The sequence below is a fragment of the Scyliorhinus torazame genome, chromosome 5, assembly GCF_047496885.1.
Source record: "Scyliorhinus torazame isolate Kashiwa2021f chromosome 5, sScyTor2.1, whole genome shotgun sequence".
NCBI lineage: Eukaryota > Metazoa > Chordata > Chondrichthyes > Carcharhiniformes > Scyliorhinidae > Scyliorhinus > Scyliorhinus torazame.
The window spans coordinates 165,265,925-165,290,625 of NC_092711.1; the positions used below are offsets into that span (position 1 = coordinate 165,265,925).

Sequence of the window (24,701 nt, forward strand, 5' to 3'; positions counted from 1 at the left end):
TTCTACACAATACCAACATGACCTCCCTGCTTTTGAAATCTATATCTCGGGTTGAATGGGCCGGTTAAACGATCTTGTGTTCTTGTGCATCTGATGAATTTGAATGCGGACATTGTGTTCTTGCAGAAGACGCACATAAAGGTGGAAAATCAGGTGAGGCTAAGGAAGGGGTGGGTGGGGCAGGGATTCCCGTACCAGCTTAGACATGAAGACAAGGGTGATGGCGCTGTTGGTTAATAAGTGAGTGGCTTTTGAGGTGGGGGAACATTGTGGCCGATCCAGGGGGTGGGTATGTGATGGTTAGTGGGAAGTTGGAGGGGATGCCAATGGTCCTGGTGAATGTTTATGCCTGAATTGTGAATATGTGGACTTTGAGGTGGGTGTTTAGGAGCATCCAGGACCTGGACATCCATAGGCTGATTATGGTTTGTGTTGCCGAGGAGGGAGGCGGGGGGGGGGGGGGGGGGAGGGAGGCGGGGTGGGGGAGCGGGGTGGGGGAGGGGGGGGGTCGCTGAATCAGCACCTTCAGGAAAATTGGAAGGGTGATTATTAGATACAGCAGAGTGAGAATGGAGGGAGAGTGTGTGGGATGGAGATTTACAGCTTTTGGGAATGAGAGAGGAAAGAATGTTCTCGAGGAACTAGAATTGTCTGTTCTGAATTTCTATCCTGTACTGACAGTGATGATTTTTGTAATTTGTTTTTACAGGATATTAGAAAAGGAGGAATTACAGACCGAAATCGCAAAAGTCACATCTCGATCTGACAGTCCTTGGGACCTGAATATCATCGGCCTTTGAATCTAGAAGGAGAAATGTTTGACTAATCTGTCTGCTTGAAAAGACTTTAAACATCAATGTGACTGGGAAAGCACCGAGACACACACACCCGAGTGAGAGTGTTCCAGAGCACTGACTGTGGAAAGAGCTTTAACCAGTTACACAGCCTGAAAAAACGTCACACGATTCACAGCGGGGAGTGACCGTACACGCGTTCTGTGTGTGGATGAGGCGTCAACTGATTGTCCGACCTGGAGAGACACAAGGACACCCAATACATGGAGAAACCGTGGAAATGTGAAGCTTGTGGGAAGAGATTCCGAGTCCGATCGAAGCTGGAGATTCATCAACGCAGTCACACAGGGGAGAGGCCATTTACCTGCTCTGTGTGTGGGAAGGGATTCACTGAATTATCCAGCCTGAAGTCACATGAAAGAGTTCACACTGTGGAGAAGCCGTTTCCCTGCTCTCAGTGTGGGAAGGGATTCAGACATTCATCCACCCTGAAGTCACATCAGCGAATTCATACTGGGGAGAGACCGTTCACCTGCTCTCAATGTGAGAAGAGATTCACTGCGTTATCTAGCTTGAAGTCACACCAACGGGTTCACACTGGGGAGAAGCCATTCACCTGCTATCAGTGTGGGAAGGGATTCAGTCAGGTATCCAACCTGAAGACACACCAGCGAGTTCACACTGGGGAGAAGCTATTCACCTGCTCTCAGTGTGGGAAGGAATTCACTGCGTTATTCAGCCTGAAGTCACATCAGCGAATTCACACTGGGGAGAAGCCATTCACCTGCTCTCAGTGTGGGAAAGGATTTACTCAGTCACCCCACCTGCAGGCACACCAGCGAGTTCACAGTGGGGAGAGACCGTTCCCCTGCTCTCAGTGTGGGAAGGAATTCAGAGATTTATCCACCCTGCGGACACACCAGCGAATTCACACAGGGGAGAGGCCGTTCACCTGCTCTCAGTGTGGGAAGAGATTCGCTCAGTTATCCAGCCTGACGATACACCAGCGGGTTCACACAGGGGAGAGGCCGTTCATCTGTTCTCAGTGTGGGAAGGGATTCAGACATTCATCCACCCTGTGGAGACATGAGCGATTTCACACTGGGGAGAAGCCGTTCACCTGCTCTCAGTGTGGTAATGGATTCACTCAGTTATCCCACTTGAAGAGTCACCAGCGAATTCACACTGGGCAGAAGCCCTTCACCTGCTCTCATTGTGGGAAAGGATTCCGACATTCATCTAACCTGCAGAGACATCAGCGAGTTCACACGGGGAGAGGCCATTCACCTGCTCTGATTCGGGGAGGCATTGAGTGATCTATCTCACTTGCGGAGACACCGGCGAGTTCGCACAGGGGAGAGGCCATTCATCTGCTCTCAATGTGGGAACACATTTTGTGTTTCATCACAACTACTGAGACACCAACAAGTTCACAATCGATTGCAGGGATTGAATTCTGCTGTTGTTGTTTCTGCTCTCAATTACATTCAGAACTGCAATTTATTCATCCTGTCAATTGGTCAATACGGATGGTCGGGGTTTCTTTCTACTGGAAAGACTGGTCTTGCAACGTTTCCTCCAGTGGGCTGATGCTCTTTGAGCTTTGTTGCGAATACATGGTTTCCAATTTCACAAGGGTCAAAAGTGGAAATGTGTTGGAAGTTAGAAGATATTTAGTTCCCATTTCTGTTTGGAACCCCCTAAAGCATGCCACGTTGCCATGAAGATGGGCTTTGGTGGTTACATGGTTCTTTGTTTAATTTTTCTGTGTGTTTCTCAAAGAAGGAAACTGTTGAGGTATGAGGGACAGGTTGTCTGTGGTAGGTTGGGAAATTACAATAAAAGGCTAGACAATAAACAGACATTTGCTGGCATTTAAAGATTTATTACATATTTGCAACAAATACACATTCCTTTCAGCAACAAAAATCCACAGGAAAAGTGATGCAGTAATTCTTCCCACCTACTGAGACACCAAAAGGTTCACAATTGATTGCAGGAGTTGGCTTCTGTTATTGTTTCTACTCTCAATTATATCCAGCACTGCCTTTCGTTCATTTTCACAGCTGCTCAGATATAGATTCCTTTAAGAAACAAAAATCCAACAGGAATGGTGGTGCAACCGTAGCGAACAAGAAAAGTTACAGATTCCATTAGATCCAAGGAAGAGGCTCATAAAGTGGCAAAAATAGTCGTGAGCCTGAGGATTGGGAACTAGTTTTAGAATTTAGCAACGGAGGATCAAGAAACTGATCAAGAGAAAATAGAATATGAGAGCAAACTGGGGAGAACTGGAAAAGCTCCTATAGGAATGTGAAAAGGAAAAGATTAGCAAAGACCAATGTGTGTCCATTCCAGACAGCGACAGGAGAGTTTATAATGGGGAATAAGGAAATGGCAGAGAAACTAAACAATGTGTGTCTGTCTTCATGGAGGAAGATACAGAAATTCTCCCCAAAACATGAGAACACCAAGGGGTTCTCACAATTGTGAGCATGAGTGAAAAAGTAGTACTGGAGAATGTAATTGGATTAAAAATTAATAAATCCCCAAAAGCTGATGCAGCATGGGTTCACAAAGGGTAGGTCATGTCTGACTAATTTGGTAGAATTTTTTGAGGCCGTTACCAGTGCAGTAGATAACGGGGAGCCAATGGATGTGGTATATCTGGATTTCCAGAAAGCTTTTGACAAGGTGCCACACAAAAGGTTGCTGCATAAACTAAAGATGCATGGCATTGAGGTAAAGTGGTAGCATGGGTAGAGGATTGGTTAACTAACAGAAAGCAGAGAGTGGGGATAAATGGGTGTTTCTCTGGTTGGCAACCTGTAACTAGTGGGGTCCCTCAAGGATCAGTGTTGGGCCCGCAGTTGTTCACAATTTACATGGACGATTTGGAGTTGGGGACCAAGTACAATGTGTCAAAGTTTGCAGACGACACTAAGATGAGTGGTAAAGCAAAAGGTGCAGAGGATACCGGAAGTCTGCAGAAGGATTTGGATAAGTTAGGTGAATGGGCTAGGGTCTGGCAGATGGAATTCAATGTTGCCAAGTGTGAGGCTATCCATTTTGGGAGGAATAACAGCAGAATGGATTATTATTTAAACGGTAAGATGTTAAAACATGCTGCTGTGCAGAGGGACCTGGGTGTGCTGGTGCACGAGTCGCAAAAAGTTGGTGTGCAGGTGCAACAGGTGATTAAGAAGGCTAATCGAGTTTTGTCTTTCATTGCTAGAGGGATGGAGTTCAAGACTAGTGAGGTTATGCTGCAATTGTATAGGGTGTTGGTGAGGCCGCATCTGGAGTATTGTGTTCAGATTTGGTCTCCTTACCTGAGAAAGGACATATTGGCACTGTAGGGAGTGCAGAGGAGATTCACTAGGTTGATCCCAGAGTTGAGGGGATTAGATTATGACGAGAGGTTGAGTAGACTGGGACTGTACTCATTGGAGTTAAGAAGGATGCGGGGGGGGGGGAATCTTATTGAGACAGAGCAAATTATGAAGGGAATAGGTAGGATAGATGCGGGCAGGTTGTTTCCACTGGTCGGGGAAAGCAGAACTAGGGGGCATAGCCTCAAAATAAGGGGAAGTAGATTTAGGACGGAGTGTAGGAGGAACTTCTTCACCCAAAGGGTTGTGAATCTCTGGAATTCCTTGCCCAGTGAAGCAGTTGAGGCTCCTTCTTTAAACATTTTTAAGAAAAAGATGGATGCCTTTCTAAAGAATAAAGGGATTCGGGAATATGGTGTACGGGCCAGAGAGTGGAGCTGAGTCCACAAAGATCAGCCATGATCTCATCAAATGGCGGAGCAGGCTCGAGGGGCCAGATGGCCTACTCCTGTTCCTAATTCTTATGAATCCGACCAAGGTTCCCATTTTACGGGACGTGTCATGCAGAACGTCCTCATGATATTTGGCATCACCCAAAAATTCCACATAGCATACCACCCACGTGGTATCGTGGAGTGCATGAATCGGACCCTAAAAACCACCCTCAGAAAAATGGTCCAGCAGAACAACAGCACTTGGGACTCAGTCCTCCCTTTTGTGCTGATGTTTTTGCGTAACACTATTTCTACCTCCAGAGGTTACACACCACACACCCTCCTGACCGGACGCCCCATGCAAGGCACAGAATATTTGTTAGGTTTGGACCTGACCAGCTCCGAAATGACGGCCCTCACACACGAGAAAGCCGTGGAGCAATTAGTTGCAAATGTTAAAACGGCTCAGCTAGCAGCCGCAGTAAAATTGCGCACCAGAAAGAAACAGCAAGGCTTGTTTCGACAAGACAGTGCATGCGACTGAGTATAGTATCTGACAGCAAGTGATGCTTTCTGTATATATCCCCAGCACATTCTTGTCACCAAAATACTCGGGTCCGTATTACATTGCGGATAAAGTAAGCCCTTCCGTTTACAAAATAAAGTACCCCAATGGTAAGACTGCATGGTTTCATATAAACCAGCTGAAGGCTTATGGAACACAGTCGAACCACGCACACCACGTCATGCTTGACGCAGCACACCACACCCCGCCCACAGCCAACATAACCCTACCAACCCCCACCACGACCAGCCACGACTCGACCTCGACTCCATCCCCGAAATATACACTCCGCCCCGGAACGCCCACAGACTGCAGCAGCAGAGACAGCGACTGTGGCTTGGACGATAGCCACAGCACGTCTCCCTTCATAGAATTTACAGTGCAGAAGGAGGCCATTCGGCCCATCGAGTCTGCACCGGCTCTTAGAAAGAGCACCCTACCCAAGGTCAACACCGCCACCCTATCCCCATAACCCAGTAACCCCATAACCCAGTAACCCCACCCAACACTAAGGGCAATTTTGGACACTAAGGGCAATTTATCATGGCCAATCCACCTAACCTGCACATCTTTGGACTGTGGGAGGAAACCGGAGCACCCGGAGGAAACCCACGCACACACGGGGAGGATGTGCAGACTCCGCACAGACAGTGACCCAAGCTGGAATTGAACCTGGGACCCTGGAGCTGTGAAGCAATTGTGCTATCCACAAGGCTACCGTGCTGCCCACCAGCAGGTATGCCTCCCTACTATCCCCATGCACCAGGACCCACAACTAGCGACTCCGACTTCGATCCAAGTGATCCCTTCCTGATCACTTTCCTGAACAAGTCCCACCACCGAACCACACTGATGACCCCGCTTTTGTCCCCACACAACTAGACACCAATTAGTGGCACCGAGACAACTCATACCGACTCGTCCGCAACGACGAGAGTGACCCCACCTCACACCTTGCAGCCTTTTCAGCCCTAATCCACTCCAGAGTTTGGCACCCGGGAGAAGAGGACGACCTTGGGTCTGACTCCCAAACCGCCAACCCCTTTGCGACCCTGTTCGCAACCGAGAACTGAGGTGCCCAGATGATGTTTCAAAGGAACCGCTTGGGAGAAGTGTTGTCCTTTCTGATGGAACCTGCAGAATGTTTATGGTGTTTGTAAGTTTGTTCAATGTTGTATGTCCGACAGGAGAATTTTTCTCACTGCCACACGCCTATTTGGCCGAAACCTCTGAGAACTTGCCTTCAGAGACTAACCATTGCCAGACGCCAATTCACCTGAAACCTCTGAGGACTTACCCACAGAGACCCACCATTGCCAGACACTTGTTCAGAGGAACTAGCTTGTCTGCAGACACTTGTTCGTGTACCAGACGCCCGATCGTAACTGCCCTTCTGGTTCGAAGGATAGAACCACTACGGCAGCCCCACCACGATGACTACATTTTTGCCCGTTCTTGTGGTTGCTCAGGCAGTGGAGAAACGGTTTGGGACCCGCCCTGCCTGGAAACCCCCCGCTGGTCAACTACGCTCAGGTAGGAGAGATACGGCATTGGTAGCCATCCTACCCGGGGACTCCATCCAAATCGTACCCGTCGCGGCCCATACGCACCTCATTTTGGCATTTTTCAGTTCAAAGGGTTTTGTTTGTTTAGGTAACCTTTAGGTTGCCAGCCATCTGCTATTTACATCCTGGAACATTTGGATGCTAAATCAGCACTGGTTCATCATTGGGAAGTGTGTCTTCTCCTAAAATTTGTTTTTTTTTTAAATGAGGGAGTCACACATAGTGACCAATTATAAAGGGAATAATTGGCACAAAAGGACAGACACACTAGCATACCAGATATTAAACAAAGATAGTTACAGACACTATGCTTGTTTCTACAGAAGCTCCAGGATCGGAGAAAACAAAGAAAGAAAAGGAAAGAGACCAGCCATGAGGACTTCCTTCATATGGATCAACATAATGTTATTGGACATTTGGTTGCGCGTGACCGCGAACCCCATGACTTCAAACCCCCCAGCCGTTAATGTTTCATTGCCCCGCAGTACCCAGAGCCCAGTCACCAGTGACACTACATCTTCTTGGTGTGCCAGGTTCATAACCTGGTACTCCCTGTCCTATGTGATCGAAACACTATTAACGTTGGTGATACTCTGCTGTGTAGTGCAGACTATGCGTCTACGAAAATAAAGAAGGATAACCTACCGCGCTCGAACCCCGGTATATAGGATCAGATCCCTTATGTTCAGTTACGACCAGACCCCCGACCCCCGCGATCTATTATAAAATAATAAAGTGCATTCACTTGCGTTTATTGTTGTTGTAAATAAAGAGATGTGAAAAACTTTTTCATGAGCAAAAATTGTATGATCCTGAGCTTGACTGCCAAGCCAGGAAAGACTGTCTGAAATGCTATGATTTTGTTGTATGATTGAGGAAGGTAGGATAATGGAATGTTTAAGCGAGTGTAGTATATTAAGGATAAGTTAGAGGTTCCAAGTTTGTTGTTTTGTAATGCATGTCCCTGTCTGACATAGCGCCCTTAGAATTGTTAGTTAAAAAATTTTGTGCATAGATATGGTCAGTGCAGAGGCCATGAAGGAAGTGTCCCCCCCCCCCCCCCCCGGGTCAGGGAATGGAAAGTAACATAATGATGTGATCCTTCACGCTTCGCGTTAGGATCACAAGGAGGAAATGTAGCCAGTTAAAATGGCTAACTCCCGATTAGAATGGCCAAACCCCGATTTAAAATGGCAAACGGAAGAGGCTGATGGGAAAATCAGCCAACAGGACTAAAACAAACAGCTGCAGGTAAAACTGTGTATTCGCCTCTGGGGAGGCCAGACAGAATCGATACCTGCAGCCATCAGCATAACAACACACCAGCCATCTGAATATGAATTAGCAATCCCCGGGAACAATGTGCAACAAATTAGACACAAAGCCAACCCAGACTTTTCGGCGCCAGCAGGAGCCTACACAAAGAGAGGTGAACGACCACCCCAAAACCGCCCATTGATCAAGGAATCGCTCCAGCATTGGAGAACATCGAACCAAGTGATTGGGACAAAGTCTAATCACTTGGAACCAGGTACAGGGTCCGCCCCGAAAGGTGGGAAGCCTCTGGGGACTATAAGAATAGAGTCCAAGTTCAAATCGATCTCTCTGCACCCTTCTTCTCTCTCCAGCCTTCGAGACCCTTCTGCTGACCTTCTGCAACAGCTGCTAAAATGGTAAGTCTTACTTCAATGCTCGCTACGAGATAGGCGCTCCTGGCTATCGACCTGTACCAGCTTTGAATCCCGCAGGCTCAGAACCCATACGAAAGGCCATTCGTTTCCCTGACCTGGTGGGCCATTCCCAAAGTTAAGTATTGGCCTGTTAGTTGTAGGAAGTAGCTTAGAAGTAGAATTAACGTATAAGTATTTACTGTATATAATAAATGTGCGTTGATTTAACTCTTACTAAGCGGTGTGTTGGATTATTGATCATTACTCGGACTTGAAGCTTGTGGCGGTATCAGAAAGATACCTGGCGACTCAAGAGCAAAGATGATAGAACAAGAGCAATTAAACTAAGGCTAAAATGAGCAACAATTGTCCTCTGCTCGCTTTTAAAGGCTTCCCAATCCTCTGGCTTCCCACTAATGCTCGCCACTTCGTAAGCTTTTTCTTTCGTTTTTATGCTGTCCTTGACATCCCTCATCAGCTATGGATGCCTTGTCCTCCCCTTAGCATATATTCTGCTCCTTGGGATGAATTTCTGTTGTGCCTGCCTAATAACCCCCCAAAACACCTGCCCTGCTAGGCTCCTTTTCCAATCAACTCCGGCTAGCTCCTCCCTCATGTCTTTGTAGTTACCTTTATTTCATTGTAATAAAATACGGTGAATGGCCTCCTGCACTGTAGGGATTTGAGAATCCCAAAATTATTGCACAGCACTTGGAAAACAGTGGCAGGATTGGGCAGAGTCAGCGTGGATTTATGAAAGGGAAAATCATGCTTGACAAATCGACTGGAATTCAGCAAAATGAGGGAAATGTTGACGCGGAGCTGGGTTCGATTCCCGGTCAGGGAATGATGAATTATTGTTGTCCAGCAAAATGTTCAATGAAGCTGAATCGCAGTTTCACAGAAAAGAGCTCTGCCAGAATCAGTTCAGTGACATTTGTTGTTTCACATCAGAGCTGAAAAAGTCACAAGTGCAGCAGGTGGAGAACAAAGACAGGGGCAGGAAGAAATGGACAGTGATTGGCTGCAAAGTGAGAGGGATTATGAAGCAAGCGAAAATTTGAGTGGTATTGGGCCAGATTTTGATGCTCACACAGACACAGTAATCGATCGCCCCCCCCCCCCCCCCCCCCAAATCAGGGTCCGAATCTCGGGCGTGATGACAAGAAAACTTCGAACTCAAATTATTCAGTCCATTGAGGTCACAGGAGCTGAATACAACAGAAGAAGCTCAAAGGAAATGATACTCGCTGAGGGATTGTGTAAATGCTGCTCGGAGGTTAAGTGAGCGGGGTATAATCTACCTGCATGTTTCTGAGCCTGTGCTCGGTGTATTGGGAGCTTTGCTCCTGGTTGGAGTGTCCCCGGGATGGGCAGTTAGCCGCTGATTGAAGCTGCAGTCCCCGCGTTCTGCTGGCAGCGGGTGAATGGAGAATTAGGGTAAAATCCTGCTGCTTGTCCCTCTCTCGCCCACTGTGGAGCCGGGGAAGAAAGAAACACATTCCAAAAGTGTAAATGTCACAAGGCTGTGAGATGACGTTTATGTGTGTTAATGTTTAACAACAGATCGGAACGAGGAAGCTTTGCCTCATAATTACAGATGAGTAAGTTGTATTGTTTATGCCCTGTTTGAAACCGGGGAGTTGGTTTATGTTCAGCAAACGTGATAGTTTCACTTCAGAAAAAGATCAACATAAACTGGAAACTTCAATTTTATCAAAACTTAATTGCGACAAAAAATGTTTTTAACTATTGAAATGAGTTATTTCTATTTACTGATGAATGTTTGCCGGATGTTGCGTTGTAAGTTTCACAGGAGCCACAGTGATCAAGTCGGTGGGTTTTGGAAATTGGAAGTTACACATGAGCAGCTTGTTGGGCTATTTCACCTCACTGTCGATTTCATGTTTCAGCGACAGCAATTGCTGTTGTGATTAGCTAAAGATGTCACTTCTGTTCATTCTAAACATATAATTTTGTATATTTCTAATTAAAACTGGGCAATAAGAATGAAAGGCGAATGATATACTGTCAGACGGGTTAAAACCCTGTTTGTCAGTTTCCCTGGTGGTCTAGTGGTTAGGATTCGGCGCTCTCACCGCCGCGGCCCGGGTTCGATTCCCGGTCAGGGAATGATGAATTATTGTTGTCCACCAAACCGTTCAACGAAGCTGAATCGCAGTTTCACAGAAAAGAGCTGTGCCAGAATCAGTTAAGTGATGTTTGTCGTTTCACATCAGAGCTGAAAAAGTCACAAGTGCAACAGGTCGAGAACAAATACAGAGGCAGGAAGAAACGGTCAGTGATTGGCTGCAATGCAAGTGAGAGAGATGTTGACGCAAGCGCAAATCTGCGTGGTATTGGGCCAGATAATATTGCTCTCACAGACAGAAATATCTCCCCGGTGCAAATCTCTTCTAACTGAAATTATTCAGTCCATTGATGTCACAGGATCTGAATACACCCAAAGAAGCTCAAAGGATGTTCCACTGACTGAGGGATTGTGTAAATGCTGCTCGGAGGTTCAGTGAGCAGGGTATAATCTACCTGCATGTTTCTGAGCCTGTGCTCGGTGTATTGGGAGCTTTGCTCATGATTGGAGTGTCCCAGGGATGGGCAGTAACCCGCTGATTGAAGCTGCAGTCCCCGCGTTCGGGTAAAATCCTGCTGCTTGTCCCTCTCTCACCCACTGTAGAGCCAGGCAAGAAATAATCTCATTGAAAACTTGTGGAAGTGTAAATGTCACATGGCTGTGAGATGACGTGTTGTGTTAATGTTTAACAACATATCGGAACCAGGAAGCTTTGCTCATAGTTACAGGTGAGTACTTATTAATATTCCTGCCCAGTGTGAAACAGGAGAGTTTGTGTTTGTTCCGCAAACGTGTGATAGTTCCAGTTCAGAATAAGAACATCAAAAATTGGAAACGATTCTAATTTTGATCAAAACTTAATTGCGAAAAGGATTATGTTAACTATGTTTTCAAAAAGTAAAATGAGTTATTTGAAATGACGAATGAATGTCCGCCGGATGACGTGTTGTCAGTTTCACAGGAGCCACAGTGATAAGGTATGTTGGTTTAGGAAATTGGAAGTTACACATGAGCAGCTTTTGGGACTATTTCACCTCACTGTCGATTTCATGTTACATCGAACAACAATCGGTGTTGTGATTGGCTGAAGATGTCACTTGTGTTCATTTTAAACATGTAATTTTGTATACTTCTAATGAAAACTCGGAAATCAAAATAAAAGGCGAGTAATATACTGTCAACCCGGGTTACAACTTTTATCGTTAGTTTCCCTGGTGGTCTAGTGGTTAGGATTCGGCGCTCGATTCCCGGTCAGGGAATGATGAATTATTGTTGTCCAGCAAAATGTTCAATGAAGCTGAATCGCAGTTTCACAGAAAAGAGCTCTGCCAGAATCAGTTCAGTGACATTTGTTGTTTCACATCAGAGCTGAAAAAGTCACAAGTGCAGCAGGTGGAGAACAAAGACAGGGGCAGGAAGAAACGGACAGTGATTGGCTGCAAAGTGAGAGAGATTATGAAGCAAGCGAAAATTTGAGTGGTATTGGGCCAGATTTTGATGCTCACACAGACACAGTAATCGCCCCCGCGCCACCCCCCCCCCCCCCCACCCCCAATCAGGGTCCGAATCTCGGGCGTGATGACAAGAAAACTTCGAACTCAAATTATTCAGTCCATTGAGGTCACAGGAGCTGAATACAACAGAAGAAGCTCAAAGGAAATGATACTCACTGAGGGATTGAGTAAATGCTGCTCGGAGGTTAAGTGAGCGGGGTATAATCTACCTGCATGTTTCTGAGCCTGTGCTCGGTGTATTGGGAGCTTTGCTCCTGGTTGGAGTGTCCCCGGGATGGGCAGTTAGCCGCTGATTGAAGCTGTAGTCCCCGCGTTCTGCTGGCAGCGGGTGAATGGAGAATTAGGGTAAAATCCTGCTGCTTGTCCCTCTCTCGCCCACTGTGGAGCCGGGGAAGAAAGAAACACATTCCAAAAGTGTAAATGTCACAAGGCTGTGAGATGACGTTTATGTGTGTTAATGTTTAACAACAGATCGGAACGAGGAAGCTTTGCCTCATAATTACAGATGAGTAAGTTGTATTGTTTATGCCCTGTTTGAAACCGGGGAGTTGGTTTATGTTCAGCAAACGTGATAGTTTCACTTCAGAAAAAGATCAACATAAACTGGAAACTTCAATTTTATCAAAACTTAATTGCGACAAAAAATGTTTTTAACTATTGAAATGAGTTATTTCTATTTACTGATGAATGTCTGCCGGATGTTGCGTTGTAAGTTTCACAGGAGCCACAGTGATCAAGTTGGTGGGTTTTGGAAATTGGAAGTTACACATGAGCAGCTTGTTGGGCTATTTCACCTCACTGTCGATTTCATGTTTCAGCGACAGCAATTGCTGTTGTGATTAGCTAAAGATGTCACTTCTGTTCATTCTAAACATATAATTTTGTATATTTCTAATTAAAACTGGGCAATAAGAATGAAAGGCGAATGATATACTGTCAGACGGGTTAAAACTCTGTTTGTCAGTTTCCCTGGTGGTCTAGTGGTTAGGATTCGGCGCTCTCACCGCCGCGGCCCGGGTTCGATTCCCGGTCAGGGAATGATGAATTATTGTTGTCCACCAAACCGTTCAACGAAGCTGAATCGCAGTTTCACAGAAAAGAGCTGTGCCAGAATCAGTTAAGTGATGTTTGTCGTTTCACATCAGAGCTGAAAAAGTCACAAGTGCAACAGGTCGAGAACAAATACAGAGGCAGGAAGAAACGGTCAGTGATTGGCTGCAATGCAAGTGAGAGAGATGTTGACGCAAGCGCAAATCTGCGTGGTATTGGGCCAGATAATATTGCTCTCACAGACAGAAATATCTCCCCGGTGCAAATCTCTTCTAACTGAAATTATTCAGTCCATTGATGTCACAGGATCTGAATACACCCAAAGAAGCTCAAAGGATGTTCCACTGACTGAGGGATTGTGTAAATGCTGCTCGGAGGTTAAGTGAGCGGGGTATAATCTACCTGCATGTTTCTGAGCCTGTGCTCGGTGTATTGGGAGCTTTGCTCATGATTGGAGTGTCCCCGGGATGGGCAGTAACCCGCTGATTGAAGCTGCAGTCCCAGCGTTCGGGTAAAATCCTGCTGCTTGTCCCTCTCTCACCCACTGTAGAGCCAGGCAAGAAATAATCTCATTGAAAACTTGTGGAAGTGTAAATGTCACATGGCTGTGAGATGACGTGTTGTGTTAATGTTTAACAACATATCGGAACCAGGAAGCTTTGCTCATAGTTACAGGTGAGTACTTATTAATATTCCTGCCCAGTGTGAAACAGGAGAGTTTGTGTTTGTTCAGCAAACGTGTGATAGTTCCAGTTCAGAATAAGAACATCAAAAATTGGAAACGATTCTAATTTTGATCAAAACTTAATTGCGAAAAGGATTATGTTAACTATGTTTTCAAAAAGTAAAATGAGTTATTTGAAATGACGAATGAATGTCCGCCGGATGACGTGTTGTCAGTTTCACAGGAGCCACAGTGATAAGGTATGTTGGTTTAGGAAATTGGAAGTTACACATGAGCAGCTTTTGGGACTATTTCACCTCACTGTCGATTTCATGTTACATCGAACAACAATCGGTGTTGTGATTGGCTGAAGATGTCACTTGTGTTCATTTTAAACATGTAATTTTGTATACTTCTAATGAAAACTCGGAAATCAAAATAAAAGGCGAGTAATATACTGTCAACCCGGGTTACAACTTTTATCGTTAGTTTCCCTGGTGGTCCAGTGGTTAGGATTCGGCGCTCGATTCCCGGTCAGGGAATGATGAATTATTGTTGTCCAGCAAAATGTTCAATGAAGCTGAATCGCAGTTTCACAGAAAAGAGCTCTGCCAGAATCAGTTCAGTGACATTTGTTGTTTCACATCAGAGCTGAAAAAGTCACAAGTGCAGCAGGTGGAGAACAAAGACAGGGGCAGGAAGAAACGGACAGTGATTGGCTGCAAAGTGAGAGAGATTATGAAGCAAGCGAAAATTTGAGTGGTATTGGGCCAGATTTTGATGCTCACACAGACACAGTAATCGCCCCCGCGCCACCCCCCCCCCCCCCCCCCCCCCCACCCCCAATCAGGGTCCGAATCTCGGGCGTGATGACAAGAAAACTTCGAACTCAAATTATTCAGTCCATTGAGGTCACAGGAGCTGAATACAACAGAAGAAGCTCAAAGGAAATGATACTCACTGAGGGATTGAGTAAATGCTGCTCGGAGGTTAAGTGAGCGGGGTATAATCTACCTGCATGTTTCTGAGCCTGTGCTCGGTGTATTGGGAGCTTTGCTCCTGGTTGGAGTGTCCCCGGGATGGGCAGTTAGCCGCTGATTGAAGCTGCAGTCCCCGCGTTCTGCTGGCAGCGGGTGAATGGAGAATTAGGGTAAAATCCTGCTGCTTGTCCCTCTCTCGCCCACTGTGGAGCCGGGGAAGAAAGAAACACATTCCAAAAGTGTAAATGTCACAAGGCTGTGAGATGACGTTTATGTGTGTTAATGTTTAACAACAGATCGGAACGAGGAAGCTTTGCCTCATAATTACAGATGAGTAAGTTGTATTGTTTATGCCCTGTTTGAAACCGGGGAGTTGGTTTATGTTCAGCAAACGTGATAGTTTCACTTCAGAAAAAGATCAACATAAACTGGAAACTTCAATTTTATCAAAACTTAATTGCGACAAAAAATGTTTTTAACTATTGAAATGAGTTATTTCTATTTACTGATGAATGTCTGCCGGATGTTGCGTTGTAAGTTTCACAGGAGCCACAGTGATCAAGTTGGTGGGTTTTGGAAATTGGAAGTTACACATGAGCAGCTTGTTGGGCTATTTCACCTCACTGTCGATTTCATGTTTCAGCGACAGCAATTGCTGTTGTGATTAGCTAAAGATGTCACTTCTGTTCATTCTAAACATATAATTTTGTATATTTCTAATTAAAACTGGGCAATAAGAATGAAAGGCGAATGATATACTGTCAGACGGGTTAAAACTCTGTTTGTCAGTTTCCCTGGTGGTCTAGTGGTTAGGATTCGGCGCTCTCACCGCCGCGGCCCGGGTTCGATTCCCGGTCAGGGAATGATGAATTATTGTTGTCCACCAAACCGTTCAACGAAGCTGAATCGCAGTTTCACAGAAAAGAGCTGTGCCAGAATCAGTTAAGTGATGTTTGTCGTTTCACATCAGAGCTGAAAAAGTCACAAGTGCAACAGGTCGAGAACAAATACAGAGGCAGGAAGAAACGGTCAGTGATTGGCTGCAATGCAAGTGAGAGAGATGTTGACGCAAGCGCAAATCTGCGTGGTATTGGGCCAGATAATATTGCTCTCACAGACAGAAATATCTCCCCGGTGCAAATCTCTTCTAACTGAAATTATTCAGTCCATTGATGTCACAGGATCTGAATACACCCAAAGAAGCTCAAAGGATGTTCCACTGACTGAGGGATTGTGTAAATGCTGCTCGGAGGTTAAGTGAGCGGGGTATAATCTACCTGCATGTTTCTGAGCCTGTGCTCGGTGTATTGGGAGCTTTGCTCATGATTGGAGTGTCCCCGGGATGGGCAGTAACCCGCTGATTGAAGCTGCAGTCCCAGCGTTCGGGTAAAATCCTGCTGCTTGTCCCTCTCTCACCCACTGTAGAGCCAGGCAAGAAATAATCTCATTGAAAACTTGTGGAAGTGTAAATGTCACATGGCTGTGAGATGACGTGTTGTGTTAATGTTTAACAACATATCGGAACCAGGAAGCTTTGCTCATAGTTACAGGTGAGTACTTATTAATATTCCTGCCCAGTGTGAAACAGGAGAGTTTGTGTTTGTTCAGCAAACGTGTGATAGTTCCAGTTCAGAATAAGAACATCAAAAATTGGAAACGATTCTAATTTTGATCAAAACTTAATTGCGAAAAGGATTATGTTAACTATGTTTTCAAAAAGTAAAATGAGTTATTTGAAATGACGAATGAATGTCCGCCGGATGACGTGTTGTCAGTTTCACAGGAGCCACAGTGATAAGGTATGTTGGTTTAGGAAATTGGAAGTTACACATGAGCAGCTTTTGGGACTATTTCACCTCACTGTCGATTTCATGTTACATCGAACAACAATCGGTGTTGTGATTGGCTGAAGATGTCACTTGTGTTCATTTTAAACATGTAATTTTGTATACTTCTAATGAAAACTCGGAAATCAAAATAAAAGGCGAGTAATATACTGTCAACCCGGGTTACAACTTTTATCGTTAGTTTCCCTGGTGGTCCAGTGGTTAGGATTCGGCGCTCGATTCCCGGTCAGGGAATGATGAATTATTGTTGTCCAGCAAAATGTTCAATGAAGCTGAATCGCAGTTTCACAGAAAAGAGCTCTGCCAGAATCAGTTCAGTGACATTTGTTGTTTCACATCAGAGCTGAAAAAGTCACAAGTGCAGCAGGTGGAGAACAAAGACAGGGGCAGGAAGAAACGGACAGTGATTGGCTGCAAAGTGAGAGAGATTATGAAGCAAGCGAAAATTTGAGTGGTATTGGGCCAGATTTTGATGCTCACACAGACACAGTAATCGCCCCCGCGCCACCCCCCCCCCCCCCCCCCCCCCACCCCCAATCAGGGTCCGAATCTCGGGCGTGATGACAAGAAAACTTCGAACTCAAATTATTCAGTCCATTGAGGTCACAGGAGCTGAATACAACAGAAGAAGCTCAAAGGAAATGATACTCACTGAGGGATTGAGTAAATGCTGCTCGGAGGTTAAGTGAGCGGGGTATAATCTACCTGCATGTTTCTGAGCCTGTGCTCGGTGTATTGGGAGCTTTGCTCCTGGTTGGAGTGTCCCCGGGATGGGCAGTTAGCCGCTGATTGAAGCTGCAGTCCCCGCGTTCTGCTGGCAGCGGGTGAATGGAGAATTAGGGTAAAATCCTGCTGCTTGTCCCTCTCTCGCCCACTGTGGAGCCGGGGAAGAAAGAAACACATTCCAAAAGTGTAAATGTCACAAGGCTGTGAGATGACGTTTATGTGTGTTAATGTTTAACAACAGATCGGAACGAGGAAGCTTTGCCTCATAATTACAGATGAGTAAGTTGTATTGTTTATGCCCTGTTTGAAACCGGGGAGTTGGTTTATGTTCAGCAAACGTGATAGTTTCACTTCAGAAAAAGATCAACATAAACTGGAAACTTCAATTTTATCAAAACTTAATTGCGACAAAAAATGTTTTTAACTATTGAAATGAGTTATTTCTATTTACTGATGAATGTCTGCCGGATGTTGCGTTGTAAGTTTCACAGGAGCCACAGTGATCAAGTTGGTGGGTTTTGGAAATTGGAAGTTACACATGAGCAGCTTGTTGGGCTATTTCACCTCACTGTCGATTTCATGTTTCAGCGACAGCAATTGCTGTTGTGATTAGCTAAAGATGTCACTTCTGTTCATTCTAAACATATAATTTTGTATATTTCTAATTAAAACTGGGCAATAAGAATGAAAGGCGAATGATATACTGTCAGACGGGTTAAAACTCTGTTTGTCAGTTTCCCTGGTGGTCTAGTGGTTAGGATTCGGCGCTCTCACCGCCGCGGCCCGGGTTCGATTCCCGGTCAGGGAATGATGAATTATTGTTGTCCACCAAACCGTTCAACGAAGCTGAATCGCAGTTTCACAGAAAAGAGCTGTGCCAGAATCAGTTAAGTGATGTTTGTCGTTTCACATCAGAGCTGAAAAAGTCACAAGTGCAACAGGTCGAGAACAAATACAGAGGCAGGAAGAAACGGTCAGTGATTGGCTGCAATGCAAGTGAGAGAGATGTTGACGCAAGCGCAAATCTGCGTGGTATTGGGCCAGATAATATTGCTCTCACAGACAGAAATATCTCCCCGGTGCAAATCTCTTCTAACTGAAATTATTCAGTCCATTGATGTCACAGGATCTGAATACACCCAAAGAAGCTCAAAGGATGTTCCACTGACTGAGGGATTGTGTAAATGCTGCTCGGAGGTTAAGTGAGCGGGGTATAATCTACCTGCATGTTTCTGAGCCTGTGCTCGGTGTATTGGGAGCTTTGCTCATGATTGGAGTGTCCCCGGGATGGGCAGTAACCCGCTGATTGAAGCTGCAGTCCCAGCGTTCGGGTAAAATCCTGCTGCTTGTCCCTCTCTCACCCACTGTAGAGCCAGGCAAGAAATAATCTCATTGAAAACTTGTGGAAGTGTAAATGTCACATGGCTGTGAGATGACGTGTTGTGTTAATGTTTAACAACATATCGGAACCAGGAAGCTTTGCTCATAGTTACAGGTGAGTACTTATTAATATTCCTGCCCAGTGTGAAACAGGAGAGTTTGTGTTTGTTCAGCAAACGTGTGATAGTTCCAGTTCAGAATAAGAACATCAAAAATTGGAAACGATTCTAATTTTGATCAAAACTTAATTGCGAAAAGGATTATGTTAACTATGTTTTCAAAAAGTAAAATGAGTTATTTGAAATGACGAATGAATGTCCGCCGGATGACGTGTTGTCAGTTTCACAGGAGCCACAGTGATAAGGTATGTTGGTTTAGGAAATTGGAAGTTACACATGAGCAGCTTTTGGGACTATTTCACCTCACTGTCGATTTCATGTTACATCGAACAACAATCGGTGTTGTGATTGGCTGAAGATGTCACTTGTGTTCATTTTAAACATGTAATTTTGTATACTTCTAATGAAAACTCGGAAATCAAAATAAAAGGCGAGTAATATACTGTCAACCCGGGTTACAACTTTTATCGTTAGTTTCCCTGGTGGTCTAGTGGTTAGGATTCGGCGCTCGATTCCCGGTCAGGGAATGATGAATTATTGTTGTCCAGCAAAATGTTCAATGAAGCTGAATCGCAGTTTCACAGAAAAGAGCTCTGCCAGAATCAGTTCAGTGACATTTGTTGTTTCACATCAGAGCTGAAAAAGTCACAAGTGCAGCAGGTGGAGAACAAAGACAGGGGCAGGAAGAAACGGACAGTGATTGGCTGCAAAGTGAGAGAGATTATGAAGCAAGCGAAAATTTGAGTGGTATTGGGCCAGATTTTGATGCTCACACAGACACAGTAATCGCCCCCGCGCCACCCCCCCCCCCCCACCCCCCCCCACCCCCCCCCCCCCCCCACCCCCAATCAGGGTCCGAATCTCGGGCGTGATGACAAGAAAACTTCGAACTCAAATTATTCAGTCCATTGAGGTCACAGGAGCTGAATACAACAGAAGAAGCTCAAAGGAAATGATACTCACTGAGGGATTGTGTAAATGCTGCTCGGAGGTTAAGTGAGCGGGGTATAATCTACCTGCATGCTTCTGAGCCTGTGCTCGGTGTATTGGGAGCTTTGCTCCTGGTTGGAGTGTCCCCGGGATGGGCAGTAACCCGCTGATTGAAGCTGCAGTCCCCGCGTTCGGGTAAAATCCTGCTGCTTGTCCCTCTCTCACCCACTGTGGAGCCGGGGAAGAAAGAATCTCATTGAAAACTTGTGGAAGTGTAAATGTCACATGGCTGTGAGATGACGTGTTGTGTTAATGTTTAACAACATATCGGAACCAGGAAGCTTTGCTCATAGTTACAGGTGAGTACTTATTAATATTCCTGCCCAGTGTGAAACAGGAGAGTTTGTGTTTGTTCAGCAAACGTGTGATAGTTCCAGTTCAGAATAAGAACATCAAAAATTGGAAACGATTCTAATTTTGATCAAAACTTAATTGCGAAAAGGATTATGTTAACTATGTTTTCAAAAAGTAAAATGAGTTATTTGAAATGACGAATGAATGTCCGCCGGATGACGTGTTGTCAGTTTCACAGGAGCCACAGTGATAAGGTATGTTGGTTTAGGAAATTGGAAGTTACACATGAGCAGCTTTTGGGACTATTTCACCTCACTGTCGATTTCATGTTACATCGAACAACAATCGGTGTTGTGATTGGCTGAAGATGTCACTTGTGTTCATTTTAAACATGTAATTTTGTATACTTCTAATGAAAACTCGGAAATCAAAATAAAAGGCGAGTAATATACTGTCAACCCGGGTTACAACTTTTATCGTTAGTTTCCCTGGTGGTCCAGTGGTTAGGATTCGGCGCTCGATTCCCGGTCAGGGAATGATGAATTATTGTTGTCCAGCAAAATGTTCAATGAAGCTGAATCGCAGTTTCACAGAAAAGAGCTCTGCCAGAATCAGTTCAGTGACATTTGTTGTTTCACATCAGAGCTGAAAAAGTCACAAGTGCAGCAGGTGGAGAACAAAGACAGGGGCAGGAAGAAACGGACAGTGATTGGCTGCAAAGTGAGAGAGATTATGAAGCAAGCGAAAATTTGAGTGGTATTGGGCCAGATTTTGATGCTCACACAGACACAGTAATCGCCCCCGCGCCACCCCCCCCCCCCCCCCCCACCCCCAATCAGGGTCCGAATCTCGGGCGTGATGACAAGAAAACTTCGAACTCAAATTATTCAGTCCATTGAGGTCACAGGAGCTGAATACAACAGAAGAAGCTCAAAGGAAATGATACTCACTGAGGGATTGAGTAAATGCTGCTCGGAGGTTAAGTGAGCGGGGTATAATCTACCTGCATGTTTCTGAGCCTGTGCTCGGTGTATTGGGAGCTTTGCTCCTGGTTGGAGTGTCCCCGGGATGGGCAGTTAGCCGCTGATTGAAGCTGCAGTCCCCGCGTTCTGCTGGCAGCGGGTGAATGGAGAATTAGGGTAAAATCCTGCTGCTTGTCCCTCTCTCGCCCACTGTGGAGCCGGGGAAGAAAGAAACACATTCCAAAAGTGTAAATGTCACAAGGCTGTGAGATGACGTTTATGTGTGTTAATGTTTAACAACAGATCGGAACGAGGAAGCTTTGCCTCATAATTACAGATGAGTAAGTTGTATTGTTTATGCCCTGTTTGAAACCGGGGAGTTGGTTTATGTTCAGCAAACGTGATAGTTTCACTTCAGAAAAAGATCAACATAAACTGGAAACTTCAATTTTATCAAAACTTAATTGCGACAAAAAATGTTTTTAACTATTGAAATGAGTTATTTCTATTTACTGATGAATGTCTGCCGGATGTTGCGTTGTAAGTTTCACAGGAGCCACAGTGATCAAGTTGGTGGGTTTTGGAAATTGGAAGTTACACATGAGCAGCTTGTTGGGCTATTTCACCTCACTGTCGATTTCATGTTTCAGCGAACAACAATTGCTGTTGTGATTAGCTAAAGATGTCACTTCTGTTCATTCTAAACATATAATTTTGTATATTTCTAATTAAAACTGGGCAATAAGAATGAAAGGCGAATGATATACTGTCAGACGGGTTAAAACTCTGTTTGTCAGTTTCCCTGGTGGTCTAGTGGTTAGGATTCGGCGCTCTCACCGCCGCGGCCCGGGTTCGATTCCCGGTCAGGGAATGATGAATTATTGTTGTCCACCAAACCGTTCAACGAAGCTGAATCGCAGTTTCACAGAAAAGAGCTGTGCCAGAATCAGTTAAGTGATGTTTGTCGTTTCACATCAGAGCTGAAAAAGTCACAAGTGCAACAGGTCGAGAACAAATACAGAGGCAGGAAGAAACGGTCAGTGATTGGCTGCAATGCAAGTGAGAGAGATGTTGACGCAAGCGCAAATCTGCGTGGTATTGGGCCAGATAATATTGCTCTCACAGACAGAAATATCTCCCCGGTGCAAATCTCTTCTAACTGAAATTATTCAGTCCATTGATGTCACAGGATCTGAATACACCCAAAGAAGCTCAAAGGATGTTCCACTGACTGAGGGATTGTGTAAATGCTGCTCGGAGGTTAAGTGAGCGGGGTATAATCTACCTGCATGTTTCTGAGCCTGTGCTCGGTGTATTGGGAGCTTTGCTCATGATTGGAGTGTCCCCGGGATGGGCAGTAACCCGCTGATTGAAGCTGCAGTCCCAGCGTTCGGGTAAAATCCTGCTGCTTGTCCCTCTCTCACCCACTGTAGAGCCAGGCAAGAAATAATCTCATTGAAAACTTGTGGAAGTGTAAATGTCACATGGCTGTGAGATGACGTGTTGTGTTAATGTTTAACAACATATCGGAACCAGGAAGCTTTGCTCATAGTTACAGGTGAGTACTTATTAATATTCCTGCCCACTGTGAAACAGGAGAGTTTGTGTTTGTTCAGCAAACGTGATAGTTTAACTTCAGAAAAAGATCAACATAAACTGGAAACTTCAAATTTTGATCAAAACTTAATTGCGACAAAAAATGTTTTTAACAATTGAAATGAGTTATTTCTATTTACTGATGAATGTCTGCCGGATGTTGTGTTGTAAGTTTCACAGGAGCCACAGTGATCAAGTTGGTGGGTTTTGGAAATTGAAAGTTACACATGAGCAACTTGTTGGGCTATTTCACCTCACTGTCGATTTCATGTTCCAGCGAACAACAATCGGTGTTGTGATTGGCTGAAGATGTCACTTGTGTTCATTTTAAACATGTAATTTTGTATACTTCTAATGAAAACTCGGAAATCCAAATAAAAGGTGAGTGATATACCGTCAACCCGGGTTACAACTTTTGCCGTTAGTTTCCCTGGTGGTCTAGTGGTTAGGATTCGGCGCTCGATTCCCGGTCAGGGAATGATGAGTTATTGTTGCCCAGCAAAATGTTCAATGAAGCTGAATCACAGTGCCAGAATCAGTTCAGTGACATTTGTTGTTTGACATCAGAGCTGAAAAAGTCACAAGTGCAGCAGGTGGAGAACAAAGACAGGGGCAGGAAGAAATGGACAGTGATTGGCTGCAAAGTGAGAGGGATTATGAAGCAAGCGAAAATTTGAGTGGTATTGGGCCAGATTTTGATGCTCACACAGACACAGTAATCGCCCCCCAAGCGCCCCGCCCCCCCCCCCACCCCCAATCAGGGTCCGAATCTCGGGCGTGATGACAAGAAAACTTCGAACTCAAATTATTCAGTCCATTGAGGTCACAGGAGCTGAATACAACAGAAGAAGCTCAAAGGAAATGATACTCACTGAGGGATTGTGTAAATGCTGCTCGGAGGTTAAGTGAGCGGGGTATAATCTACCTGCATGCTTCTGAGCCTGTGCTCGGTGTATTGGGAGCTTTGCTCCTGGTTGGAGTGTCCCCGGGATGGGCAGTAACCCGCTGATTGAAGCTGCAGTCCCAGCGTTCGGGTAAAATCCTGCTGCTTGTCCCTCTCTCACCCACTGTAGAGCCAGGCAAGAAATAATCTCATTGAAAACTTGTGGAAGTGTAAATGTCACATGGCTGTGAGATGACGTGTTGTGTTAATGTTTAACAACATATCGGAACCAGGAAGCTTTGCTCATAGTTACAGGTGAGTACTTATTAATATTCCTGCCCAGTGTGAAACAGGAGAGTTTGTGTTTGTTCAGCAAACGTGATAGTTTAACTTCAGAAAAAGATCAACATAAACTGGAAACTTCAAATTTTGATCAAAACTTAATTGCGACAAAAAATGTTTTTAACAATTGAAATGAGTTATTTCTATTTACTGATGAATGTCTGCCGGATGTTGTGTTGTAAGTTTCACAGGAGCCACAGTGATCAAGTTGGTGGGTTTTGGAAATTGGAAGTTACACATGAGCAGCTTGTTGGGCTATTTCAACTCACTGTCGATTTCATGTTCCAGCGAACAACAATCGGTGTTGTGATTGGCTGAAGATGTCACTTGTGTTCATTTTAAACATGTAATTTTGTATACTTCTAATGAAAACTCGGAAATCCAAATAAAAGGTGAGTGATATACCGTCAACCCGGGTTACAACTTTTGCCGTTAGTTTCCCTGGTGGTCTAGTGGTTAGGATTCTGCGCTTTCACCGCCGCGGCCCGTGTTCGATTCCCGGTCAGGGAATGATGAGTTATTGTTGCCCAGCAAAATGTTCAATGAAGCTGAATCGCAGTTTCACAGAAAGGAGCTCTGCCAGAATCAGTTCAGTGACATTTGTTGTTTCACATCAGAGCTGAAAAAGTCACAAGTGCAGCAGGTCGAGAACAAAGACAGGGGCAGGAAGAAACGGACAGTGATTGGCTGCAAAGTGAGAGAGATTATGAAGCAAGCGAAAATTTGAGTGGTATTGGGCCAGATTTTGATGCTCACACAGATACAGTAATCGCCCCCGCGCCACCCCCCCCCCCCCCCCCACCCCCAATCAGGGTCCGAATCTCGGGCGTGATGACAAGAAAACTTCGAACTCAAATTATTCAGTCCATTGAGGTCACAGGAGCTGAATACAACAGAAGAAG

General features: G+C 45.1%; 1 protein-coding gene and 6 non-coding genes across 11 annotated transcripts in view; all 7 read left to right on the forward strand.

Moving 5' to 3' along the window:
• The window catches only part of LOC140420446 (uncharacterized), a 70,369-nt gene extending 67,711 nt beyond the window's left edge, over positions 1–2,658 (forward strand). For 4 of the 5 annotated variants that reach the window (XM_072504447.1, XM_072504446.1, XM_072504445.1 and 1 more), the window contains exon 2: positions 710–2,658. In XM_072504447.1, the coding sequence (XP_072360548.1) occupies positions 1,058–2,110 (1,053 nt within the window). In that variant the 5' untranslated portion in view covers positions 710–1,057 and the 3' untranslated portion in view covers positions 2,111–2,658. The remainder of the gene's footprint in view (positions 1–709) is intronic. The other variant, XM_072504449.1, reaches the window with a different exon arrangement.
• Positions 2,659–10,421: 7,763 nt separating this feature from the next.
• trnae-cuc (transfer RNA glutamic acid (anticodon CUC)) lies at positions 10,422–10,493 on the forward strand. Its single transcript has one exon. It is a non-coding gene; the product is annotated as a tRNA-Glu (tRNA).
• A 2,439-nt stretch (positions 10,494–12,932) lies between these two features.
• Positions 12,933–13,004, forward strand: trnae-cuc (transfer RNA glutamic acid (anticodon CUC)). Its single transcript has one exon. It is a non-coding gene; the product is annotated as a tRNA-Glu (tRNA).
• Positions 13,005–15,451: 2,447 nt separating this feature from the next.
• On the forward strand, positions 15,452–15,523 carry trnae-cuc (transfer RNA glutamic acid (anticodon CUC)). Its single transcript has one exon. It is a non-coding gene; the product is annotated as a tRNA-Glu (tRNA).
• Positions 15,524–17,969: 2,446 nt separating this feature from the next.
• trnae-cuc (transfer RNA glutamic acid (anticodon CUC)) lies at positions 17,970–18,041 on the forward strand. The gene has a single exon. It is a non-coding gene; the product is annotated as a tRNA-Glu (tRNA).
• Positions 18,042–21,777: 3,736 nt separating this feature from the next.
• On the forward strand, positions 21,778–21,849 carry trnae-cuc (transfer RNA glutamic acid (anticodon CUC)). The gene has a single exon. It is a non-coding gene; the product is annotated as a tRNA-Glu (tRNA).
• Positions 21,850–24,237: 2,388 nt separating this feature from the next.
• On the forward strand, positions 24,238–24,309 carry trnae-uuc (transfer RNA glutamic acid (anticodon UUC)). Its single transcript has one exon. It is a non-coding gene; the product is annotated as a tRNA-Glu (tRNA).
• The last annotated feature ends 392 nt before the right edge of the window (positions 24,310–24,701 follow it).